This window comes from Primulina huaijiensis, chromosome 5, assembly GCF_012295235.1.
Source record: "Primulina huaijiensis isolate GDHJ02 chromosome 5, ASM1229523v2, whole genome shotgun sequence".
NCBI lineage: Eukaryota > Viridiplantae > Streptophyta > Magnoliopsida > Lamiales > Gesneriaceae > Primulina > Primulina huaijiensis.
Genome location: NC_133310.1, coordinates 16,525,654 through 16,548,280, shown reverse-complemented (window position 1 = coordinate 16,548,280; position 22,627 = coordinate 16,525,654). Strand labels below are relative to the sequence as shown.

General features: G+C 34.6%; 1 protein-coding gene across 3 annotated transcripts; it reads right to left on the bottom strand.

Moving 5' to 3' along the window:
• Positions 1-5,919: 5,919 nt before the first annotated feature.
• LOC140976697 (uncharacterized) lies at positions 5,920-22,283 on the bottom strand. 3 transcript variants are annotated; one of them, XR_012175296.1, is made up of 26 exons: positions 22,103-22,283; positions 20,578-21,174; positions 20,373-20,497; positions 20,185-20,279; positions 19,643-19,873; positions 19,167-19,257; positions 18,420-18,471; positions 16,579-16,644; positions 16,115-16,269; positions 14,115-14,185; positions 13,826-14,020; positions 13,672-13,710; positions 13,058-13,165; positions 12,512-12,601; positions 12,291-12,366; positions 10,917-11,013; positions 10,770-10,837; positions 10,477-10,655; positions 10,275-10,397; positions 9,363-9,446; positions 8,182-8,366; positions 7,921-8,059; positions 7,763-7,822; positions 6,535-6,606; positions 6,188-6,373; positions 5,920-6,104 (listed from the first exon to the last, which is right to left on the bottom strand). XR_012175296.1 is itself a non-coding variant. In XM_073440956.1 (25 exons), exons 2-25 carry the CDS (start codon positions 21,159-21,161, stop codon positions 6,266-6,268), a joined length of 3,093 nt encoding a protein of 1,030 aa, XP_073297057.1. In that variant the 5' UTR covers positions 21,162-21,174; positions 22,103-22,283; the 3' UTR covers positions 5,974-6,265. The 3 variants fall into 3 exon arrangements, 2 of the variants coding, with proteins under 2 accessions (XP_073297057.1, XP_073297058.1); XM_073440956.1 differs by having other exon boundaries at positions 5,974-6,373; XM_073440957.1 differs by lacking the exon at positions 16,579-16,644 and having other exon boundaries at positions 5,975-6,373; positions 22,103-22,282.
• Positions 22,284-22,627: the final 344 nt, after the last annotated feature.

Sequence of the window (22,627 nt, the reverse complement as noted above, 5' to 3'; positions counted from 1 at the left end):
TGTATTGGGACGATTTATCTGAAGCACCAATTGTAGGACCTGATATGATAAGAGATATGACAGAGAAGGTGAAATTGATTCAGAGTCGTATGAGAGCTGCTCAAGATAGGCATGCTAAGTATGCGAACATCAGGAGACGGCCGTTGATTTTTGAGAAAGGTGACAGAGTTTTTCTGAAAATATCTCCTTTCCGTGGTACAGTTAGATTTGGAAAGAAGGGTAAATTATCACTGAGATTCATAGGTCCGTATGAGATTTTGGAACGTGTTGGTGATTTGGCTTATAGATTAGCTCTTCCTCCTGCGTTATCAGGTGTTCATGTTGTTTTTCATGTGTCCATGTTGAGGAAATATCATCCAGATCCTTCTCATGTACTTCCACCCGATGAAGTTGAGTTAGATCAGAATTTGAGCTACATTGAGAGATCGATTCAAATTCTAGATAGAAAAGATAAGCAATTCAGAAATAAATTGATACCGTTGATTAAAGTACAGTGGAACAGACATGGTGTCGAAGATGCAACTTGGGAATTAGAAGATAAAATGAGACATAAATATCCAGAGTTTTTCAAATGAAGTACGCTTCTATTCTCGGTTTATTTTCAGTATTGATCATTACATCTTAGACTTGAAAGAGATGATTGATTTCGAGGACGAAATCTATTTTTAGAGGGGGGGAATTGTAATGCCCGAATTTTGAAAAAAATAAAATTGTGGCAGTAGTTGTGATGGTTGATGGCTTTACGTTATGGTATGAATGGTAATAAATGTTATAGAATGGAATAGATAATGGATGGGTAGAATCAAATGTTGAATTTGAGCTAAATAGGTAATGGAAGTGCAGAAACGGTATGAAAAATGTGGCAGTAGTTGTGGTTTTTAGCATAATGTTTTGTATATTGATCCAATTGATGTGAGGCCACTTTTATTAGAATGATAAGACATAAGGCTATAACTTTTTTATTTTGAGTTTTGGTCAAATCATTAGGGAAGACGAGCCAAAAGCGCCCCGAATTGTGTCGTGCCTATCGTCGTTTCTACAATGACACATGTTGGTAGATTGAGCATAACTTTTTACTCAAACCTTCAAATGACATGAGGCTAATTGGAGATGCAAGCAAAGACATTGGGCTACAACTTTCTAGTTTACCACTTTCGCAAATTCTGAAGTTAAAAATACGTTATGGGCAGAATACTGCGCGCCATCGCGCAGGATCCGGCGCCCTAGCGCGCGGGTTGCTGTAATTTTGGGTGTTGGGCAGTATGGTGCGTGCCCCTGCGCCATGGCGCCCAGCACTTGTATAAAAAACGTGTTTTGAGGTTTGGATGGTATATAATAGATTCGGGAATGATTTTTGTATCATTTCTTCTCATCCTCATTTCTCTCCATCGGTTTAGAGCTAGGGTTCCTCATTTCTCCTTCAATCCAATTTCTTCCAGGACATTAATCTTTTATTGAAGCCTTAATCTTTGCTTGGAGATTAGAAGTTCTTCTCCTCAAGAGTTTAGAAGCAAGGTAAGAAAGCTTATTTCCTTGGGTTAGTGATTGAAGGGAAAACAATGGGTTGTATGGTTTGAGTGTTGAGGTAAAGTTGTTAATATAATGATTGATGGTATTGTATGTATTGATATTTTGGAAAAGAAATGGAATTGTAGAGGAGCTAACTCTTTAGCACGCACGTCACGTGTTTGACAAAATGATTCAATGAATGTTTTTATGTCATATTACGGTTAAGAAATGATATGGATTCTTTCTTTACACAATTGTTGGGATTTGAGTTTTCTTGAATATAAAAATTACGGATCTTGATTCGAAGCATTATTGAATTAATTATGAATTTTGTACGGAAATTGCTCTGTTTTGATAAATGATCCGAGTTCTTGAGTTATAGTAGACTTCGAAGGTACAAGACTTCTCACCTACACATTTCGATCTTCTTTTAGTAATATTTGAAAGGTATGTTACGGTCGGTAACATACGAGGTAAAAAAATCATTTTTATTTTAAATTGAAAATTCTATTGCTCGATTAATTACTTGTGATTTGATGATGATTGTGGCCTTGAGATGAGTTTATTATAATATCGAAATGATGATATTGATTTGCATCATTACATTGCATATTGAGCCGCTTGTTGATTCAGATTTGATATGGCGGAGATCGCCTTGATTTATTGATTTGTTGGACGTATGGGGCTATAGTTGAGTTGGCATAGTGTATGCAGAGGTCGCTGCTATGGCCTGAACACTCTGTATATGCGCACCATAGTCATGAGATTGTAGAACACAGCAACCCACCTCGAGCGGATGAGTCGGTGGATGTTGCTGGGGGATTCTCTTTCCTTGGGTACCCTATGACCAGATGATTCACTTGATCTTGATATTTATTGATAGCCCACAGCTTCTGATCATGCATTGCGTTATATTGCATCTTTATGAATTTAATATGAAATATTTGTCACTTTAATTCTCATATGTTATTGATTGTATCATACTGGGTTTATACTCACCGGCATGTCCGGTACCTCTTGTTTTCATGTGCTTGACGGTAGGTGAGGCGAGGCTTGGGATGCCAAAGTCCAGCTCAAGGCGAGGAGATACGAGTTAGAGTGGGATTCTCGGGTCTTAGGAGCTATTTTATGATGTTGGGATTTCTTTATTTTGGCATGTTGAAAATTATATTTCAAACATTTGAGACAATTAAATTATTTTGACGATGTTTATGTGGATTTGTGAACCACAAATTATGTATTTTACTCGATCATTTGGTTTGTTACAATTATAATTATTAGTATTAGATATCGGACCAAGGGCCCCACAGAATACAACACGAATGTGTTCACACACCCTAAGAGATTTGTACTTCTAATCTAAGCTGATAACACGTTAAAGTGTTCCCTCAAATCTGGGCTAGCTGCTTCTTGTAAGCTGATTTGAGTTATGCGTGTCATGTCTTCTTCCTTTTACACACTTGTATTCTTGATGGTTTTCTTCTTGTATTTATAGATGCGAAGGTGATCGTACATCAAGACTCATCAATTATGTCTGTTGCAATTTGAATTTGTTTCCTGAAAATGTGTCTTCACTTCCTGACAGTCATTCTGGAAACTTTCCGCTTTAAACTCTGTTGTAACGGTCATTATTGTAGTTTGATCGTACAATTGTTTGAATCTTTATACAAAGCTAGATTCCACCTGAAAATCTAGCTGCGATCTGCGAATTATTCTTTTCCAAAATGATGCTCTAAACTGGTCAACTGAACTAATCTTCGAACTGGTCTTCGACTAGTCTTGAAATGGTTCTACGAAATGGTCAGCAACTTGTATTTGAATTGGTCTGGTGAAATCAGTTATCTCATTAACTGGACTGATTTCACTGATTCAGTTGAACTGATCTTTGATATATCAATTGGGCTGGTTCAGTTTAGGAAATTAGTTAGCACTTTCAGTTTGCATCTCGATAGCTTCAGTTTTGGTTCGGTGTACTAATCAGTTCAAAGCCTGATCAATTTCGACTTTCTGCGCACTTGGGTAAACTTATTAGAGGCAAAATAACAAGTTTTGTTAACATCAAAATCAAGATTGGGAACATAAAATGTCCTAACAATCTCTTTTTTTTTAATCACAAAACTTGAGCGGTTAAAACATCTAACACATTGCAATATTATAAAAATTGTAAAACCACACCTTTCTTCTCAGACCCCACATCTCCATTTTCGTCAATTTGAAACTCATGTACATACAATAATGTTCGAGACATCATCGTCATTATTCAAAGTCACATACATCTTCTTATGAGTAGCTATGTATTGCAAAAAAAAACGTCTCTGGATTGATCTCCGAACACTTTGTTGACAGCCTAAAAAATAACTCCAATAAACTAGCATAATCATTTAACGATATATGTGTATAGTAGTGACAGCTGCCAAAGATCTCTTCGCCCGAAGAACCATCTCCCGAATCCATCTATGTTGTGCTTTTACAATCCCTTCAAATCCATACAACTTTTAAAGAAAAATCATACAACTTTCAAAGCAAAATGTGTTGGTGCCCTCAACTAATCTATGTTAACCAAGATACGAGGTGGGAGGGTAAGAATTACAAATATGGAGTAGTATACAAGCTTAACTAATGCGAAAGATAAATCAACCCTTGCACAAACATAAATATTGAGCTAAAACACATGATTTCCAAGAATGTGTTCACCGTCGAACAAAACCGTCGATACCAAAGGTCGTTGGTGTGGAGGGAGAAAGATGATTGTTACACACTTAATTAATGTAAATTATTAATTTTTAAACTTAGAAGCTTAAAATTTAACGTTTAATTGCATTGGAGAGCTAGAAATAAAACTTTTTGACAATAGGGAGTCCTTAATAAAAAAAAAAATTAATAACCCGAGACGGATTCATAAATTGAAACTATTGGTGGAGATTTTAGGCTAATTTACCATATTTTAACACAAGTACCTAATCCAAAATTTAAATAAGAAATTGTCCCGACTATTATTTTTATTTGACAAAAAAGAATGAATACCAATTCAACTTTAATTTCCAGATTTTTATTGTCGTTGGCCTATCAATAAATTTGAGCTCAAGACAAACCAAAAATATTTCTCTTTCTTAAATATTTGATCACACGATTGAAGAATAATTATTGTAGGTGTAACTAGAATAATCCAATAAAATCAATCATTTAAAATGTCTATTATAATAATAAATAAGACAAAACTAAGCTAGTTGTTAATGAATTAATGCATGCGCATGCGCATATGAAATTAATGCTGCTCATTCCTTTGAAAATTTAAACTAAATATCATTGTTGAAAAAATTGACAAATCTTGGAGGACATGATCTTGTTTTTGTCTGCTAAAAGATGCCTATTTAATTATTTTGACTATAATAAATAAGATGTATGATAAAAATTCACGTGCAATGTATTAAAAAACTGAAAAATTATAAGACATAAAATCTAAAAAAAATATGTAAAATGTAATTTTCTTCGTTAGATCTTCGCTTTCGGAGTCGCATTAGATCGAGATCTTTGCCAATTTCACCAACAAATATTGTTAAAAATTTTGAAATGGATGAATGGTTATGATAAGAATAATTACGGATTCAGTTATGATAAGAATAATTACGGATTTTTGAATTAATTCATTTTTAAACAATATATAAATCATTTCAACAATGCTGCTAATTTTTTTATTTTCGGGGGGGAAAAACAATTATTGGGGATAAAAATGAAGCTAAGATTTGGATCCAATATAGTTGTTGACTATGGTTTTCGGCTGCAAACAAAATTAGAAATAATGAAGACAAGCAAACAAGGCGTTCGTCGGCTTGTCGCCTCATGTGATTTAGCTTCTCTGCACCTTTTTGGTCCTAAAATGAGTTGGCAAATATCTTCGTTGACAAATTTTCGGTAAATTACAAAACAAAACAAAAAAAAATATTATATGCAGAGACATGAATTTTAGTTTGATCCATTCGACTAGAATAAAAATATGTATTTATCGAAAGTTTTTCATCACTTTTTTTTTTTGGGGGGTTATTTTTTGGGGGGTTATTTGATTCATGGGGATTTATAGCAGCACAAAGATTTTGATTATTCTTTAAATTTCAAATGGAAAAAAATGGCTTTACAAAAATTAAGATTTTGATGATAAAAATTAAGATTTTGATGAGAACTCAATAGATTCCTTACAAAGTTCAAAATTATAATTTTTTCATTTCCATCTCTTAAAAAATTTTAAAAATATGAAGGATAACATGATAAATTGAAATACAAGAAAAATATAACAATATTTTAACTTCAATTATTATTGTAAAACCTGAGTTAAACGAGATAATTTTGTATTAAAAACACCATCATTCATCCATGTACGTAAAACATGATTAAAAAAAAAAAGAAAGTAACATGTTAATTAGAGTATATTAAAATGAATCGAAAGCCTAGAAAATCCGACAACAAAGAAACAGAAAAAATACTTATCTTTCCTGAAAATAATAATATTATTAAATTTAAGTTGTAATAAAGAACATTGAAGTAATGTACATGAGGTTCGATCAATCTCTCCACGTTTAAGCTCGTGTTTCATCTCATATCTATGTAAATGAAACATGAGATGAATCAGCGATAGTTCATTTAATCGCCGATGCCAATAATAGGAAAAAGGTGGAGATTCTACCTCATCGGCACAACTTTCTGAAGCCTTTTCTTTTACTTTCTAATGGGGGGAAAAAATGAATCTGTCAACCTATTTGATTCAGAAACCAAAGGGCGATTTTCTCCGGCTTCCTCCTTCACCATACCGGTCATTCCATTTTCGTAGCTCATTCATGCTTGCTGCGTCGTATGCGACTGACGGTCCCACCTGAAAAGGTTATCATATTGATCAATGTAACAAGAGGTAGTAAATCAGAACATTGATAGCTAAATACATTGTGGGTACATTCAGATTTGTATTAATTAACCCATATGCAAGAATTTCGAGCTTTTGCTAGTGGCTTGGCTCAAGAATTTCGAGCAATTTACCTTCGCTTTGGAATGAATAAAATCATCCAAATTTAGTGGTCGTAACACGGCAATTTCATCTATTCTGTGACCCTGTAAAAATAACGAGTAACAATCAGTCATGAATGAAGAAAGATTGATAAAAAGAGAACTGCAGTCACGATGATGACAGAAAATGTAATGGAAAAGGGTTTTCGGAGAATAGTTCCTCTTTTGCTTATGTATCAAAAAATTGTTCTGGGATATGTAGTTCACGATGATGACAGAAAATGTAATGGAAAAGGGTTTTCGGAGTAAATAGTTCGTCATTTGCTTATATATCAAAAATTGTTCTGGGATATGGAAGAAACAGGATCAGAGTAGAAAGCAGTTTCAATAGTTGGATCAAGAACACTATTAAGTCTTGAAACTTGGTGTGGAGAAGGTTTGCAATGAAACGACTGCAAAGTGTGTTTTCTCTAATTCATCATCATCACCGTCACGTGACGGCGAGTAATGCATTTTGAAGTAATATAGCGGCAGGCTTGTAAGCAAATGATTTCAGCAAGAGATGTCAAAACGTCAGTCCCACCCAACTACGCCTTAGCCCGCCGCCATCAAACGTCCGGCTCCGCCCAACCCGCCAAAAATTGGGGAAAAAATAAAGAAAAAAACCAATTATATCCATATTTTATAACACATATATCAGTCATTACATTTAGTCAAAAAATTCAATTATTATCATTAGCATAAGAAATCAAGAGTGCTTAAAAATTTAACAAAATGACAATAAATTAACATATCAACGAAGTAGAGAACATAAAAGTCGGGCTAACCCCACCCAACTCATAACCCAAACGAACCAACCCATTGTGACCCACTTCTAAATAGGTTGCTAAAACGTTAACTCAACCAATCTTTTTATCAAGGCCGACATTTTTATTCACAATTATGTTTCTTGGAGACTATTCTAAGGATTCAAAAGAGATTGATGGCCTTGCTTCAGCTTGATGAACATGAACTCTCGTATTTTTCAGATTCTAATTGACGATTTTGCTTCATGATATTTCAGTTTAGCCCGTCTTTTTACATTTTTGAATACTTGGAACCATCCACTGTAGGAATTTACGAGCAACCCCCCCCCCCCCCCCCCCCCAAACCCAAAAAAAAACAGAATGCCTTCATATATATAGAAAACAGACATCCAACAATGAAGCTAATCATGTGGGACTGGAAAATTTCGTCGCAAATATAACCTGGTAGAATTTACCTTGATTTCATGTTCTAGTAATTCTTGCACAGGTCTGTACGCTGCAGCAACGCAAAGGTTCTGCAAAGATAAAAATTTCACAAAAGTTCAGCACCATACCTAAATAGGCACGAGTAGCAACAATACAATTTAGCCCATTCCGAAATTCCACAAATTACCTTTAGATCACTCCCTGAATAACCTTCAGTAGCATTTGCAAGTTGATCAAAAGAAAATCCAGATTCCAAATTTTCTCGAGCTAGAATTATATTGAGTATTTTCAAACGATTTTCAGCATCTGGCAGATCCACATAAATTCTAAAAGAAAAAATATATTCTTTTAGAAGTTGAACTTTAAGCATAACCTATTTGTTTGTACTCAGATAGTATCAACTTGAACGACAGTAAAAGTTACCTTCCCTTTCAAAAAAAAAATTTACCTTCTTGGCAATCGACGAATGACTGCATCATCAAGGTCAAACGGCCTATTTGTGGCACCAAGGATAAGGATCCTCTGGCTGTCTTTCGACCTCAGTCCATCCCAAGCTGCCATAAACTCATTTCGCATTCTTCTCGTGGCCTCGTGCTCGAAAGAACCACCGCGAGCACCAAGCAAGCTGTCAACCTGCATGCAAAGCCATGCTGTAATATCTAAAAATGGGAATGCCAGCTAATAAATGAGATTTAACATAGAAACAAGATAATAAGGGACCTTAACACCAACACAAAGCCAGTACATAAAGGTGAAAATAAAGACTGAAAGTCAAGAAAGTAGCAATTTAGAATTGCATGGATGTAGCTTAGTTGCATTGTAATTCTCATAATTGGTCTCCATGTGAAGATGAAACTCTAGGGAATCCACAATGTCAAAATTATCAAGTTTCAATATAGCGTCTATGTTAATCCTGGAAACTGCTAAAATGGCAGATGAGATAAAGCGCAAACCATCTCAACGTCATTATATCAAACATAGCCTTTCTAAGTATCCTAACATGTGGAACAATTACGCAGCATTTGAGATGATTTAAATTTAAGTCATTCCATCCAAAAATTCGGAGTCATCCATAAATTCTTAAGGTTTTGACCAAAGCAATCATTTGCTGATACTATATAAAATGGAATTCTGCATACGAAGCTTTAAAAAAAACAGCACGTGCATATAAAAATAACAGGAGTTGCACGTGACAGGGAATGTTAGAGCGTATCAAGTATGAAACATCTCTTATTCACACAAATTTGAGTTTTAGATGAAGTTGTGATTAAAATATAAACAGTTCACACAATTTTTCTTTTGTAACATCAAAACTTCAAATTTTTGCAATGAAGTCCTCATAGAATAAAATTATTTGTTTCCACTTTTTTTAAAATTTTTGAAAAATGGTATAAGAATGTGCCAGTTCGATGAACTAAAAAAAGCATACCGAATCAGTACTATATTTCATAAGCCACTTGCTACCTGATAATTTGCCTAAATCATTTTAAAAAGATAAGCTATCACCAACGTAAAAAGATTAACAACGTATATACACTATATTCTCAATTGACACTCTGGGCAAAGAGGTATTAGAACTATTGACCCTTTCCACACATCAGTCGACAGGAATAACATAGCAGGTCTCACCTCATCAATAAAAATAATTACAGGCGCAAGCTTGCTAGCAAAGGAGAAGAGAGCCCTCGTAAGTTTTTCAGCATCCCCAAACCACTACATGAAAAAAAAGCAACCAATTCATAATGTCAGTTAAATTAAACAAAAGAATTTTTCAAAGAACAAAAAAAAATCTGATGGTAATCCAATTTCTTGAAATAAATTCGGACTTGCAAATAACTTAATTCATCTTCTTTTTCAGTCTGTTCAGCAGTAATGAATTCATGCAACTATGTACATCACAAGGGTGGCTGTATCATAAACGCATTTTTTTTTTTTGATCGGAAACTATAATATTATTAAATTAATAAAGTTAAGGTTACAGAGATAGTGGATGAGTCATCCACGGTACACAAACTTAATAATTTATCAGTAGAGTTTCATAAACACATATTGATATGTCATGTTACTGAAATCCCAATTTATGAGGTTAAACTTAACGTGTGTATAAAGATAGTTAAGTATAAACTCAAGATTTCATGCCTACTTGCACTATGGTCTGTATTTTATCTTTTTAAATTTCAGCAGTAGACAACAAGACTTCCCCTATGGTGCTCTGATACAAAGTTCGCCAACTTAAATTTCTTGTCGAGCATTAAAAAAAATAGAATCATAGTCTTCAATTGACAAAAACTTGACCAGCAGTTCTTGAGTAAACAGCATCAAGTGTAAGGCTCCATATCTTTTCCCTTTCTACCATGCTTGCATCCATTCATTTAATTAAGCAAGCAAATTATTGTTGAGCCCAAGAGAGCCCTCAAACAAACAGATAATATTGTACGGGAAGTGACCCATGAGCAATCATCGTTGAAAACTTGGTCCACTCTTAAGTCAGAATGTGAAGTAGATAACATAGCAAATACCCAACACTACTGTTTCTTTTACCTTAGATGTTAGTGTTGAACCAGTAATGCTGATGAAATTAGCTCCCGCTTCTGTTGCAAGAGCTTTTGCAATCAGGGTTTTTCCTGTTCCAGGAGGCCCAAAAAGTAATATCCCTTTGCACGGCTGACAAAAGGTACCTGTTTAGAGGCTGAAAGACCATAAAATCGAAAAATTGTGAACTATATATCTCAAGTTGAGTTACCCGCAGCAAATTTCCATGGGAAAAAAGTTCAGGCCTCTGCATTGGGAGGATCACTAGTTCATTCAATGCCCTTTTCACATCTTCAAGGGCACCAACATCATCAAATTTGACACCAATCTCACCTGGGGGAACTACTGCTGAAACAAAATTGGTCTCGTACTCATCTTTAGCAAGATTCTACAAGCAGTTTTTCTTGTCAGCCAACGGACAAAGATGTGAACGGAGTGTTTATATTCTGGATGTGAGAGAGAGAGAGAGAGAGAGAGAGAGAGAGAGAGAGAGAGAGAGAGACTTCAAATTTTGAGAAGGCTTCTTGGATGCTGTTTCCTGCTCCTTTAACCTCAAAATTGCTAGTTCAAGGCTACACATGACAACCGACAGCCGTCACCTTAAAGAAGATAAAAGATGATTCAGAGATAAACACATATAAAGATAATTACCTCTCACAAGGCACATGCAACCGATCCCCCTTAACAGAAGGACTAAGGCATGAGGAAAGGTAGTGATTTTTAGCCCAGCCAACAACTTTCTCAGCTTCTGTAGCCCATCAACAAAATAGTATTATGCATATTTTAATCACAGAACGATGAAAAACACAACAGAATTTTTGGGAAGTTGTCACTGCCCACTATAATTAGAAATATTTAGAGAAATTGCATTTACCACCCATGTGAAATATCGAAAAAACACAAACTCCTCGTACAAAATTAAAGGTCATTTCAAACCATATGATTAAAAAATTAGGCATATTTACTACCATTTATAGGGGCTTTAAGCCTAATTAAAAAACACAGGGTTTTAAATATCAATAATTTCACATAGGGGTTGCACAGTTCAAAAATAAAAGTAAATATTGGCATATTCTGAAGTGGATTTCAGGGAGTTTAATGCCATTTGTTTCTTGTGATATTGTTATCAACATTTGAAACATTATTATTAGCACTTAACAATAAGCAAGTTGAATCTCTCTTTTTGCCTTAAGTTGGTAACTTAAAAGAACCGAGTAAATATTCTTTCAGGTAGAGAACAGAATTGTAATTCTGTAAACTTGCAAATAAATTCTTCCAAACTCCAAATCTTAATGGAAACACTAAATCCAAACTTCTTTGTTAGGACGAGTGGCTACGCTATTAAGACAACATGCAACTAAGCTTGATATGTAGCAATTATGAATAGCTATGCTTACAGGATAAAGAGCAGAACTGTATGATACTGAGTCCTCAACTAACAGACACAACTAGGAAGCTTAAATAAAACGGGTAAGATGTTGTTAGATTTTCTTCCGTCAGGGGTTAAAATGCATATTTCTTTATCAATTCTGGTGAGTTGCTAGGAATAAATACAAAGGTAAAAGATATATACTCACCTTTTAAATAATTTCTGGATCCAAATGCAAAATATAAAAACAAATTACAAATATTAAAACAGGCAACAGCTAGTTTTCTGTTCAGATAGAAAGCATATAAAATCCTTCATGTTTTAATAAAAGTTCAATTGTCTGGAGAAATCCTCTGAATTGGAAAATAAAAGTGTCCAAAACAATCAACCATCATGCTCCAGCTGCTCCAATTAAATACTGCAATCTTGCACTAGATGGTGTAAGGTATTAAAAGTGCCCTATCAAAGAAATATGTGCCCTGGCAATACCATTGATGCAATAAATTTTTTATATATAGTCACTGTAGAGGAGAAGTGACTTTGAATGCGAACAAAGATCAGCTTCTATCAAAGAATGGTTGACTTCATAATGTTTTATATATAAAGTTGTTTAATGAGTGTGGCTGACATGATTATAGAAATGAGTACATTCTTACTCCGCTTTGTCAATATCACACCATCAGAGTTCACATACAACAAATCCATGCATGATAATCCATGTTCCTCGAGAACCTGAAAGGAATAATAACCATTTTCAGTAGATGCACAGTGAGAAATTTATTCCTCTGAACTAAGTAACACAAGAGCTGGCTACATGACTGCAAAGAAAATTTGGCAAGAAATCAAATTGTAAAAGAAAAAAATCCCATGGACATACCATATGCATTTCATTTAAATTACTTCGAGATATCACTATTCTTCTGTCTTCTTCAATCTGTTTGGTGAATATCCGTAGAAGATCTTCCTCCTGCAATAGTCAAGTAATCTTGCTGAGTCGCATTATTCCACCAGCTCAGGGCGTAATAACATGTATATGTAATTAGTGCTACCGAAGATTTTCAGGTTATGTAAACTTTTCATGTCTATTGATTATAAAAACTCCACTGATTCAAGATTCAACGTATTCCAGATTGTAAAGAAAGACAGGTAACATTTTTGTCCAGTTTTTAACACGGCTTATCAAGCAGTACCAGATGTTAAAAATCTTTGCCTAAACAATACTGGAACGTGGTTAACATAAGTTTTGCAGTCCTAATAACTCAAGAATAAAACATTTTCTGTGCGGCTAATTCGTTATCCATGGAGATGGAAACATGTTTGATGCAAAAAAAGGAACACAAGGATCTTGAAAACAGAAATAAAGTATCAATGTTGAACAAGAATCTTGTAATATCTTGAACATAGGTAATAACAGAAAAAATACCTTTGGAGGAGATATGCACATCACATTAGTGAAAAGAGTACAGATTTCATCGTCTTCAGATTGCTTAGCAGGCTTTAATCCTTCCGTGAGTCGCTTCAGGGGAAGAGGCTGAAAAAGAAACGTCCAGATATAATAAAGGCTAATCTTTCCTATGGTTATGCATGACAGAATGTCCAGAGCCGAAGAAGATTACCAAACACAAACTTAGAATATAATAAAAGTGGTGAGTTATATATTTCTTTCCATTTGTTTTTTTCTTCCAGAGATACACTCGTTTGATTCCGAATTTCGGCGCCATTATCAAAGATTCAGTGCACTTAACATACATATCCTCAACATATATGTTTCTGCCATATATGACAAGACAATTTTTCCGATAGCTATATTAGTTTACAGACCTTTCTGCAATGGGTTATCGCCTTCGTTTCCTAAACATGTTTAGTTCGCATTTCTGATGCATAAGTTATAAACCATTATCATGAGTGCAACTCTCGTTTGGAAAACATCAAAAGAAACAGTGAGCTACTAGAAGAGGAGGGAAATTAACTCAATTACTATATCACATACAAGCCAGAGAAAGGATAACTTTCAAAAAACAATAGCATAAAACTTACCAACTTAGCAAGCCGGCCCAGATTGGGAAGTATCATGGTCTGTTGAAAAGAAAAGGAAAAGTTCATCCATACAATCAGAAGTGGCACCCACTGATGGGATCAGAGAAAGGGAGGCATGAACATTTTTTATGGACAATGGTTAACTCAAACTTACAAATTTCTCCTTCTCTTTTGATCCAGTTTCCACTTTGTTTTGCCCACAAATTAAAACTACAGGTCCAGCTAATTGGTCAAACAACTCTCGCATCTTGCGGATAAACTCTTTCCGATTTGATTTTGGAACTGCCCTGGATAACCACAGAGAAGAATCGGGAAAATAGACTACGAGTGGTTCTTGAGACTCCAAGACCTGCAGTTATATGGGGGGAAATTCAGTAAGCGAGAACACAAACTCGTTGATGAAGTTTTAATGAAGTCGTGTCATCGTCATCTGAAACAGATACCTCACATAGCGCTTCCATTGCAACATAGCAGTCGTGAACTTGGGCATCCAGATCACGCTCAATATCCTTAACTACAATATAAAATCAGAATAGGTAGGTAATAAACATGACATGAAAGGTTTTAAGATGTTTTTAAGCCCATCAGATACAAGATTTAGCACTCTTCAACGATGAGGCAAACAGCTCAAATAACCAAATTGAATTATAGGATAAACGAATATCAAAAGGCTTATTAGGATTCTGATTTGATATTGGAAGGAAGACAAAGTATTTACTTCTTTCTCCCTCCCAACAAGCATCACAAATAGATACCATAACTGCCCAGCCCATGAACACAGCTCTAAGGATAAGTCCTCCAAAGAATCTTTAGATGACGTCAACAAAATCACAACAAAATAATGAGTGAATTTTTTTAAGCTAAACTAACGATGAATGATTTGGTACAATTCCGAACATCAAAAGATAGCAAGTCCATAGCCCAGTGTTTCTGTAAATCAAACTTTGAATCTCAGCTATTACTTTTGAAATCACCCTCCACAATGTTGATGCCAAAGTTCATGATTAATGCCAAAGAAATAAAAAAAAATTAAAAATGCTCCAATTCTGCTCTTCAAACACCAATTCAACTTTTTGCTACTACAAGCCATAATGACAATTTGTGTGGCCTCCCCTTTCCACTTGGACTATTGATAATTACTATTCAATCTTCAAATTATTCAAATATAAAAATTGGCTGAATCACATTATGGTCATTGAAATTACCACTTACAAGACACCGATCTTCCTCTAATTTACATATATTCACAATAACCATCTTTAAAAACACTCCAAGCAATCAGTACAAGATCGCATATACACACTCGCAAGTAATCAGTAATTACTATTCAATCTTAAAAACATTCTAAGCAAATATCAATCTTCACATTAATCAAATATCAAAAATTGGCAAAATCGCTTTATAATAGTTGAAATCAATGTTTTCATAACAAGACCAGTGATCGAAACGGTTTACCTTATAAAAATGGTTCAACCGGTCGGAAAGTTAAATCTGACAGTCGGACGGGAAAACTATTATATTATATAAAATAATAATATAATATAGTAAATAATATATTTTAAATTCTAAAAATCTTAAATATATATAAATATTTATCAAAGTTTAAAATCAAAACAACATACATATAATCAAATATAATTATATCCAAATTTTTTAGACAAAAAAATAAATCAAAATAAGCTCTAATACTGCTAAAATAATATTTTTAACAAAGTTCAAAATCCAAGTAAGCATATATATAACTGAAAATAATATTAAAAATATAAGAAATATTTTTTAAAAATATATATATATGAGAAAATAATTATATTCTAAAACAAAATTAAAAAATTAAAAAAAGTGGTGAACTGGTCGGACCGGTTTTTAACCGGTTCACCATTTCATGACCGGTCCGACCGGTTCTTGACTGATTTGACCGTTAAAAGGGTTTATAGAGTAGGTCCGGATCAGACCAGTGGCCGTTTCTCGGTCATACCGACCAGTCCGGTCCGATTTTAAAAACAATAATTGAAATTACTCCTTAGAAGACACTAATTTTTCTTTATTTTATACTTACAAAAACCATCTTTAAAAACAATCCAAGCAATCAGTAAAAGATGCCATGTTAACTGGCACATTGTCTGATATCTAAAGTATAAGCACCAAAATTACATGGAAAGCCTCAGTAAGAGCACTAATAAAAACCATAATTGGAATTTGAATATAAGATTAGGAAATATGAAGAAGAAGAAGAAGAAGAAATTAACATTTCACCCTTTCAAAATTATGAATAAGCACGGGGTAACCTTTATAAACTTATAACTACCCCTTACATTAAAAAAATCAGAGCACAGCAACAAAATATTGAATTAGCATGAACAATACATGAAAATCAATCAAGTTCATAAATGAATTCAATCCAAAGTTTTGTAGAATTTCCAATTTCCAAGTGATGAGCATATACCATGAATCCAACAAACAGATGGTTGGGCAGCAGGCTCTGATCCTTTCTCATCCTGTTGCACTTCCTTTGTCGAATGCCCAAAAGTATCAAAAACAACAGCTACGTCGTCACCATTGACCTCATATACCTCCCCTCTTTGACCGCTACACAGAGTCCTGCAAAGATATAGTAGTCACTCAGTAACTGGTTGATAGTCTCAACAAAGGTACAAGGATTTAGAAAATTAAGTAAATATCAGCCAACTCAACACATAGGAAAATAGAACGCAATTCAATACAAGCCAACAAAATGGAGATGTAGAGTGTCAGGAAGACTTAAAATAGTCAGTAAATTTATCAAATTTATGTTCCGGAGATTCGACTAAAAAGCCTTTCAGAGCACGCTTAGCACGAAGATGACTACCAGAGACAAAAGAAACACAGCAACAGGGTTTTTCCATGCATCTAAACGACTTACCAACCCACCTGCAACGGATAACAGTATAAGCATTTGTTGGACCATCAGGTGTTGGTATCTGCCCCAATACAATCCTGTGCCGAATTCGATATGTCAAAGATCAGGTGCAGAAAGTTCAAAGTTAGGACCAATTTACTCTTATGATGGTCTTTTCAAGATAGATGAGAAATGTTCCCCATGACCCACACCCACAGAGGGTGACGGTGAGAAGAATGAAAAGTGTATTAAGATTACCAATTTTACATGTCCCATATATAAGTATAAACGTGGATATATGTAGCTTAAGAAGGCAAAGGAATGACACAAAATAAAGTGTGTTGACCATAAATTCTATCCCACCGGCATTTGTACTGATAACCTATATATACAAGTACAAGCCATGAGATGCTTAAAAAATATTGAGGAGATTTGGAAATCAAAATTTATTCTCCCTTTGGATATTAAGTATAAAAAGAAAAGGAGCAAAAAACATTTTACAACAGGAAAATGCACAAAATTATTTTAAAAAATGTGACAAGCTATATTGTCTAAAGGTTCCCCATGACCCACACCCACAGAGGGTGACGGCGAGAAGAATGAAAAGTGTATCGAGATTCCCAATTATACATATCCCATATACAAGAACAAACGTTGATATACGTAACTTAAGAAGGAAAAAGAAGGACAAAAATAAGGGACTGATGATCATAAATTCTAGCCCACCGGCATGTATACTGATGGTCTATTTAATTAAAACAAGAAATTAGATACTTAAAAATATTAAGGAGATTAGGAAATCAAAACTCATTATCCCTTCAGAAATTAAGTAAGAAAAGAAAAGGAGCAAAAAACATTTTACAGAAGGAAAATGCACAAAATCATTTTTTGTGACAAGCTATATTGTCTGAAGGTGAAGAATCTCTCCATATTCTTTCTAATATAGGGTGCTTAAGCCTTCTATGCGTTAGCAAGAAAAAATATGTAAAGCATTTAACAGGTGTTACGAATTTGAAGAATTTGTCGATTAGACGAATTAGAAATATAGAATAAACTTCATCCGCAAAAACCAGAGGAATAGAAAAAAATTAAGGAAATTCCCCTCATCGTGACCACAGATTCTATTGATTCAACACATCCAATTGTCTATAGTAATTGTTTTTTGCTGATTGTTACTAAAAAAGAAGGAAATAACAACAATTTTATAACCCCGTCACCATATATTTTCAACTAGGTACCAGTCATATTTTAACCAGGTAGCCAACCAATAAAAAAGAAAGAAGAAATGCAGGGAAAAAGAAAAAGAAAGGTAGTAATTCACAAGCGATATCAACATTTAATGGAAAGAAAAAACAACACAGTAGTTTCATATTTGAATTCACATTGGTAGCACCACCTTTGTGTTGAGCAAACAAGTGTGAGCCGACAAACATAACATATCTTTACAACAACAATTTGAGAAACAACTACAAGAAATATGGGCAAACTACATAAAAAATCACCACACCAAATTAGCAATTAAAAACATGCACATAAATACAGCAATACTCAACATTAAAAAAATATGAATGAACCATGCGCATCAAGGCACATAAATTTGCATCAGTGAAAATTAATTTCTTAAAGATGGTTACACCATGAACAAATTTAAGTTGAATGGTTCACTAGGCAAAGAAGAATGAACAAGCAATCAATAATCTCCGGCACAATGTAGAAAATGCTAACGGACTGCAGGCATATAATTGAAGCGAGAGCATTTAGCGTTCTGCCACACTAATAATATTGTCATGCCTATGATTGTATCAATGGTTAAACTTTCAAAAAAAAAAAAAATTGACAAACTTCACAACGACTGCCAAATGAAAGCAGCAACCTTTTATTTGCTTCAATGCTGATGGAGGGTCCAATGTACTTCACCCGATCCCCTGAAAGACAATATAGTGAGATATAACTTGAAAATACTTGCAAAAAATTATATAATATATTCAATCTTGGACAAAACTGGAGAGCATCTATTTTTAAAACCATCATATAACAAAAGAGGCTTGTCAATGTTATGTGAACATGATCCCTGGGTTTCTAAACAAGAAAGGATGTCAGACCATTGATTTACAAAACTAGGTGATGAGAGGGTAAAATTAAAAGCTTTGATTAGCTAGGTCTGGTGGAAGGGAAGAAGACAAAAGCTACTTCTCTTTTGTTCCTACATACAAGAAAGTAGGAGGGAGACAAATTTGTGTTTTAAGGTCATTCCCTACAATTTCTAGATGTTACGAGGGATAAAATGTTGAATTTGTGGAAGGGCAGCAATATCTTTACTCTCTCTCCCTCTCCATCTTTCCATCCTACCAAACAAAAGGGAAAGTGTGCAACACTCGGCCGCACATCCTCCACTCCACCCACCAATATTTCCTATACCATATATAGCATATTTAACTGGCTGCTGATATTTCAAAATAGTCCCAGTAAAACATATGCCTAGTTTTCTCCATCAAACATCGTAACCTTTAAGAATAATGCAGAAAGTAATACAAGACTATGGAGCCTTACCCAAAATCCAATCAGAACTAGAAGTTAAATCATGAACCTTGTAAAACAAGTTTACAGTAGGCAACATTACCTTTTTTTAACGGCTGGTTAGCTTGATCCGAAGGCTCATCAGCCTCCGGTTTTGAAGATCCTGAGGAGCTTTCTACGTCTCCGGAAACACTCTGCCATAACAAATATTATCTTATGAGTACATTCAATGAAAAAATAATGCAATTCCAAGCTCTTTGAAGTACTTCCAGTTACCCAGTACCCTCAAAAAGAAAATATTATTTTGAAAATGATTATCCCAGATTGCATTATGGCCAACAATTCCATGCGTGTTAAGAGATTCTAATTCAAACATAACTTAGACCTATACTATCATAGCTGCATATCAGACACTTGTGCCACAAAACAAAGTGCTCCGCACAAATGCAGTAGGTATTCTAAAATTAGCTCCTTGATGATTGGAACATAATGGCATTAATAACATTTACACACTTGTTCTCACTTTTCATTCTCCTCAGATTCAAGACGTTATTGTTTGAAATTTTACAAAAATGTTACCTTCTCAAACTCTTCAAGGTTGTAATGGGCAAGCTTTTTCAAAGCTTCAGCTGTAGCTTGTACATCAACTTCATCATCACTACCACCTGCTCTTTCATCACCACTGGTATAATCTTCCTCATTACTGGCCTCATTTTCATCCTCGCTTTCAGACTCTGATGTGCATTCTTCAACTGATTCTGTGTTGTCCTCATCTGATTCATTTTCAGTTGAACATTCTTCAGGAGAATCCTGAATAATCACCCACAAAAGAGTATTGTCAAAATCTGGACCATTTCGCCAACTAATAAAATAAGAGAGACATAAAAATTGAACATCAGAAAGTCAGTATCACCGAGCATGAAATAAAGGGGGAATTACACATCTTGGAATATAGTGTATACAGCAACAACTAGGGCAGGTAAAACCTCATTTTACTTTTTGAAGATGTAGCATTGAAGATGAAGCATTTATAAGGAGTTAAATAAAAACTTGTAAACTCTTGCAGAGGGGAAGAGTAGAGGCAGGCTCATCAAATAGGGGCAAAGAACTTCCAAGCTTACATATGGAGCCAAAATGCTGCTATCAAGCACTAATAGCGGAACTTGTAAGTCCCTTGCAAGTGCTCTAACCAATCTTTCCCGGTAAAGCTCTGTACCTTCAGAACAAGAACTTATTCTCAACAAAAATGTATCCTAGAATAACAATAATTTCTTAATAAAATTTGAAGTTGTATAGGTAAAAGATCTACCTGGAATGCTCTGCAGCAATATTCTCCCACTCGAAGAACTCAAACGACCACCGTAAGTAGTGGTAAACTTCTTGTGCTTCAAATGGGACGCTACACATTCCACCAGAAGGTTTTTAGAGTGTTCACTGCAAGAGTAATATCTTTGAGTCCCAACAAGCAATTAACTGCAGCAAGGGAAGATAGCAAAATCTGGGATAGCACATACTGAATATAATAAGGAAAAGTATCCCATGAGAGAGAGATTTTCTCCCATGGCACAATCCTTCGCAGAAATTCATTTCTAAATCTTTCTCGCCGGGGTAGAAAAGGGGATTCCTTCTTTTTATTCTCCATAGCAAGCTTTTCGTTTTTCAGCCACTCCATTTGATCTTCCACCCCAAGTCGTCCGTGTGCATCACAATTCCTTACATTTTCAGACTTTTCTTCCTTGTGAACCTTTTTCTCATCACAAGCGGCCACATCTTTGGCCTGTACGCACTTATCCTCACTTGCATTCCTTCCATTGCCTTCAGAACTATAAAATCTTAGTAGACAACTTCTCCAACTAATGTCGAACCTTCCATGAACACTTGTGCACCTTCTCTCATGAACAAGTCCTGATGACCACCGAGAATTTGACAGATATCTCTCTGTCAAACTATCTCGAGACTCGTGATTCTCAGCTTGTGGTGCAGATCTCAAACATTGCTCACCAGAATAATACCGGCAATTAGTATTAACAAAGTATTTTCCGCGTAGAACTACGTGATTCCTTTTTTTATTTCTGTACGCTATTCTCATTGCATACATCGGAACTTGTTAACTGAAAAGAATAAACACATAGCGCCAGAAAAGTTCACTTAGTTAACAACACAACATATTGATCATTTTGCAAATATTAAGGCACTTAACGAAAGCAATGGTTCAGATTTATGTTCAACCTATTTCCACGTGCAATGAATAACTGCCGAGCAATTCAAGTTTACTACAAACTGGAAAAGAATGATTCCCCAATAAAAAATTTGAAATACATTGGTAGCTACCCATAAACATCTATTAATGTGAGAAAATCAAAAAACATGTTTGAACCAACCAGCAGTGTTCATCAGAACAAATCAAAAAAGAAGAACGAAAAATGTGGCATTCATACCGATGCAATTGCATAACAAAAGCAAATGTGGCTTTGTTAGATTTTGAAACTATACAGCATCCGGATTTGCATAATTGAGGAAAAATTGTGATAAAGAACGCAATCACAACTCACATGAATACAAAAATTGAATCAGCGAAATTTGAAAACCATGTGCTTCTAAATACGAACTTGCGTGCCAGAAGTTCAAGAAACAAAATTTAATCCCATCCAGCTATGACCATGCAAAGACATCAAAAATAAACCAATAAAGCTACAATCCTTCAAGCTAAACAAGCGGAAACTTTCGTAATTCGATTAAATTCCAGCTAAAAAATGAAATAAACCAATAAAGCTACAATCTTTCAAGTTAAACAAGCAGAAACTTTCGTAATTCGATTAAATTCCAGCTAAAAAATGTCGTGACTCACATAAAAGGGAAAAAAACAATAAATTAAATTAAATTGGATAAACAAGAAACCCTTTTTTTCTCAACAAATCAAAAAAAGACCTTCACCACACTATTCAAAAAAAGTATTCATTTTTTAACAGCAATCTTCTGCATCAAAATTCCATTCATTGAAGATTAGTAGATTTAAATTACTCAAAGAAAGAAACTGACCTTTTTCACTTAGTTATATCGATATTTTTGTCAAGAAACCGAGAGCCCATAATAGTATACAACACAAAGCGAGTGAAGAAGAAGAAATGACAAGGGCGGGCGCCCGCTAATAGGGGAAGCGTGAGGAGAAGATGAATGCGTACTATTTTCTTTTTTCTGTTTTAATAACATTTTTCCATGGGAAGGGGTGGGCGACTCCTTTAACAATGGTTAGGGTAATTTTCATTTTTAAATTAAATTTTTTAAAATTATTTATTTTTGTTATGTAATTCCTTATTTTATTAACAATCAAAACTAAGTCTCTTATAAGACGGTCTCACGGATCTCTATATATGAGACGATCTTTATCTGTGAAACGGTTCAACCCTGCCGATATTCACAATAAAAAGTAATATTCTTAACATAAAAAGTAATTTTTTTCATAGATAAACCAAATAAGAGATCTGTCTCACAAAATACGACCCGTAAGACCGTCTCACATAATTTTTTGCCAAAAACCAAATAAGAGTCTGATTAAAAAAAATT

Coding starts and splice junctions, on each gene's coding strand:
- LOC140976697 (XM_073440956.1), bottom strand. CDS start 21,161: ATGTATGCAATGAGAATAGCGTACAGAAATAAAAAAAGGAATCACGTA. Junction 20,498..20,577: donor ACTTTTCCTTATTATATTCA/GTATGTGCTATC, acceptor TTACTCTTGCAG/TGAACACTCTAAAAACCTTC. Junction 7,823..7,920: donor ATTCAGGGAGTGATCTAAAG/GTAATTTGTGGA, acceptor TTATCTTTGCAG/AACCTTTGCGTTGCTGCAGC.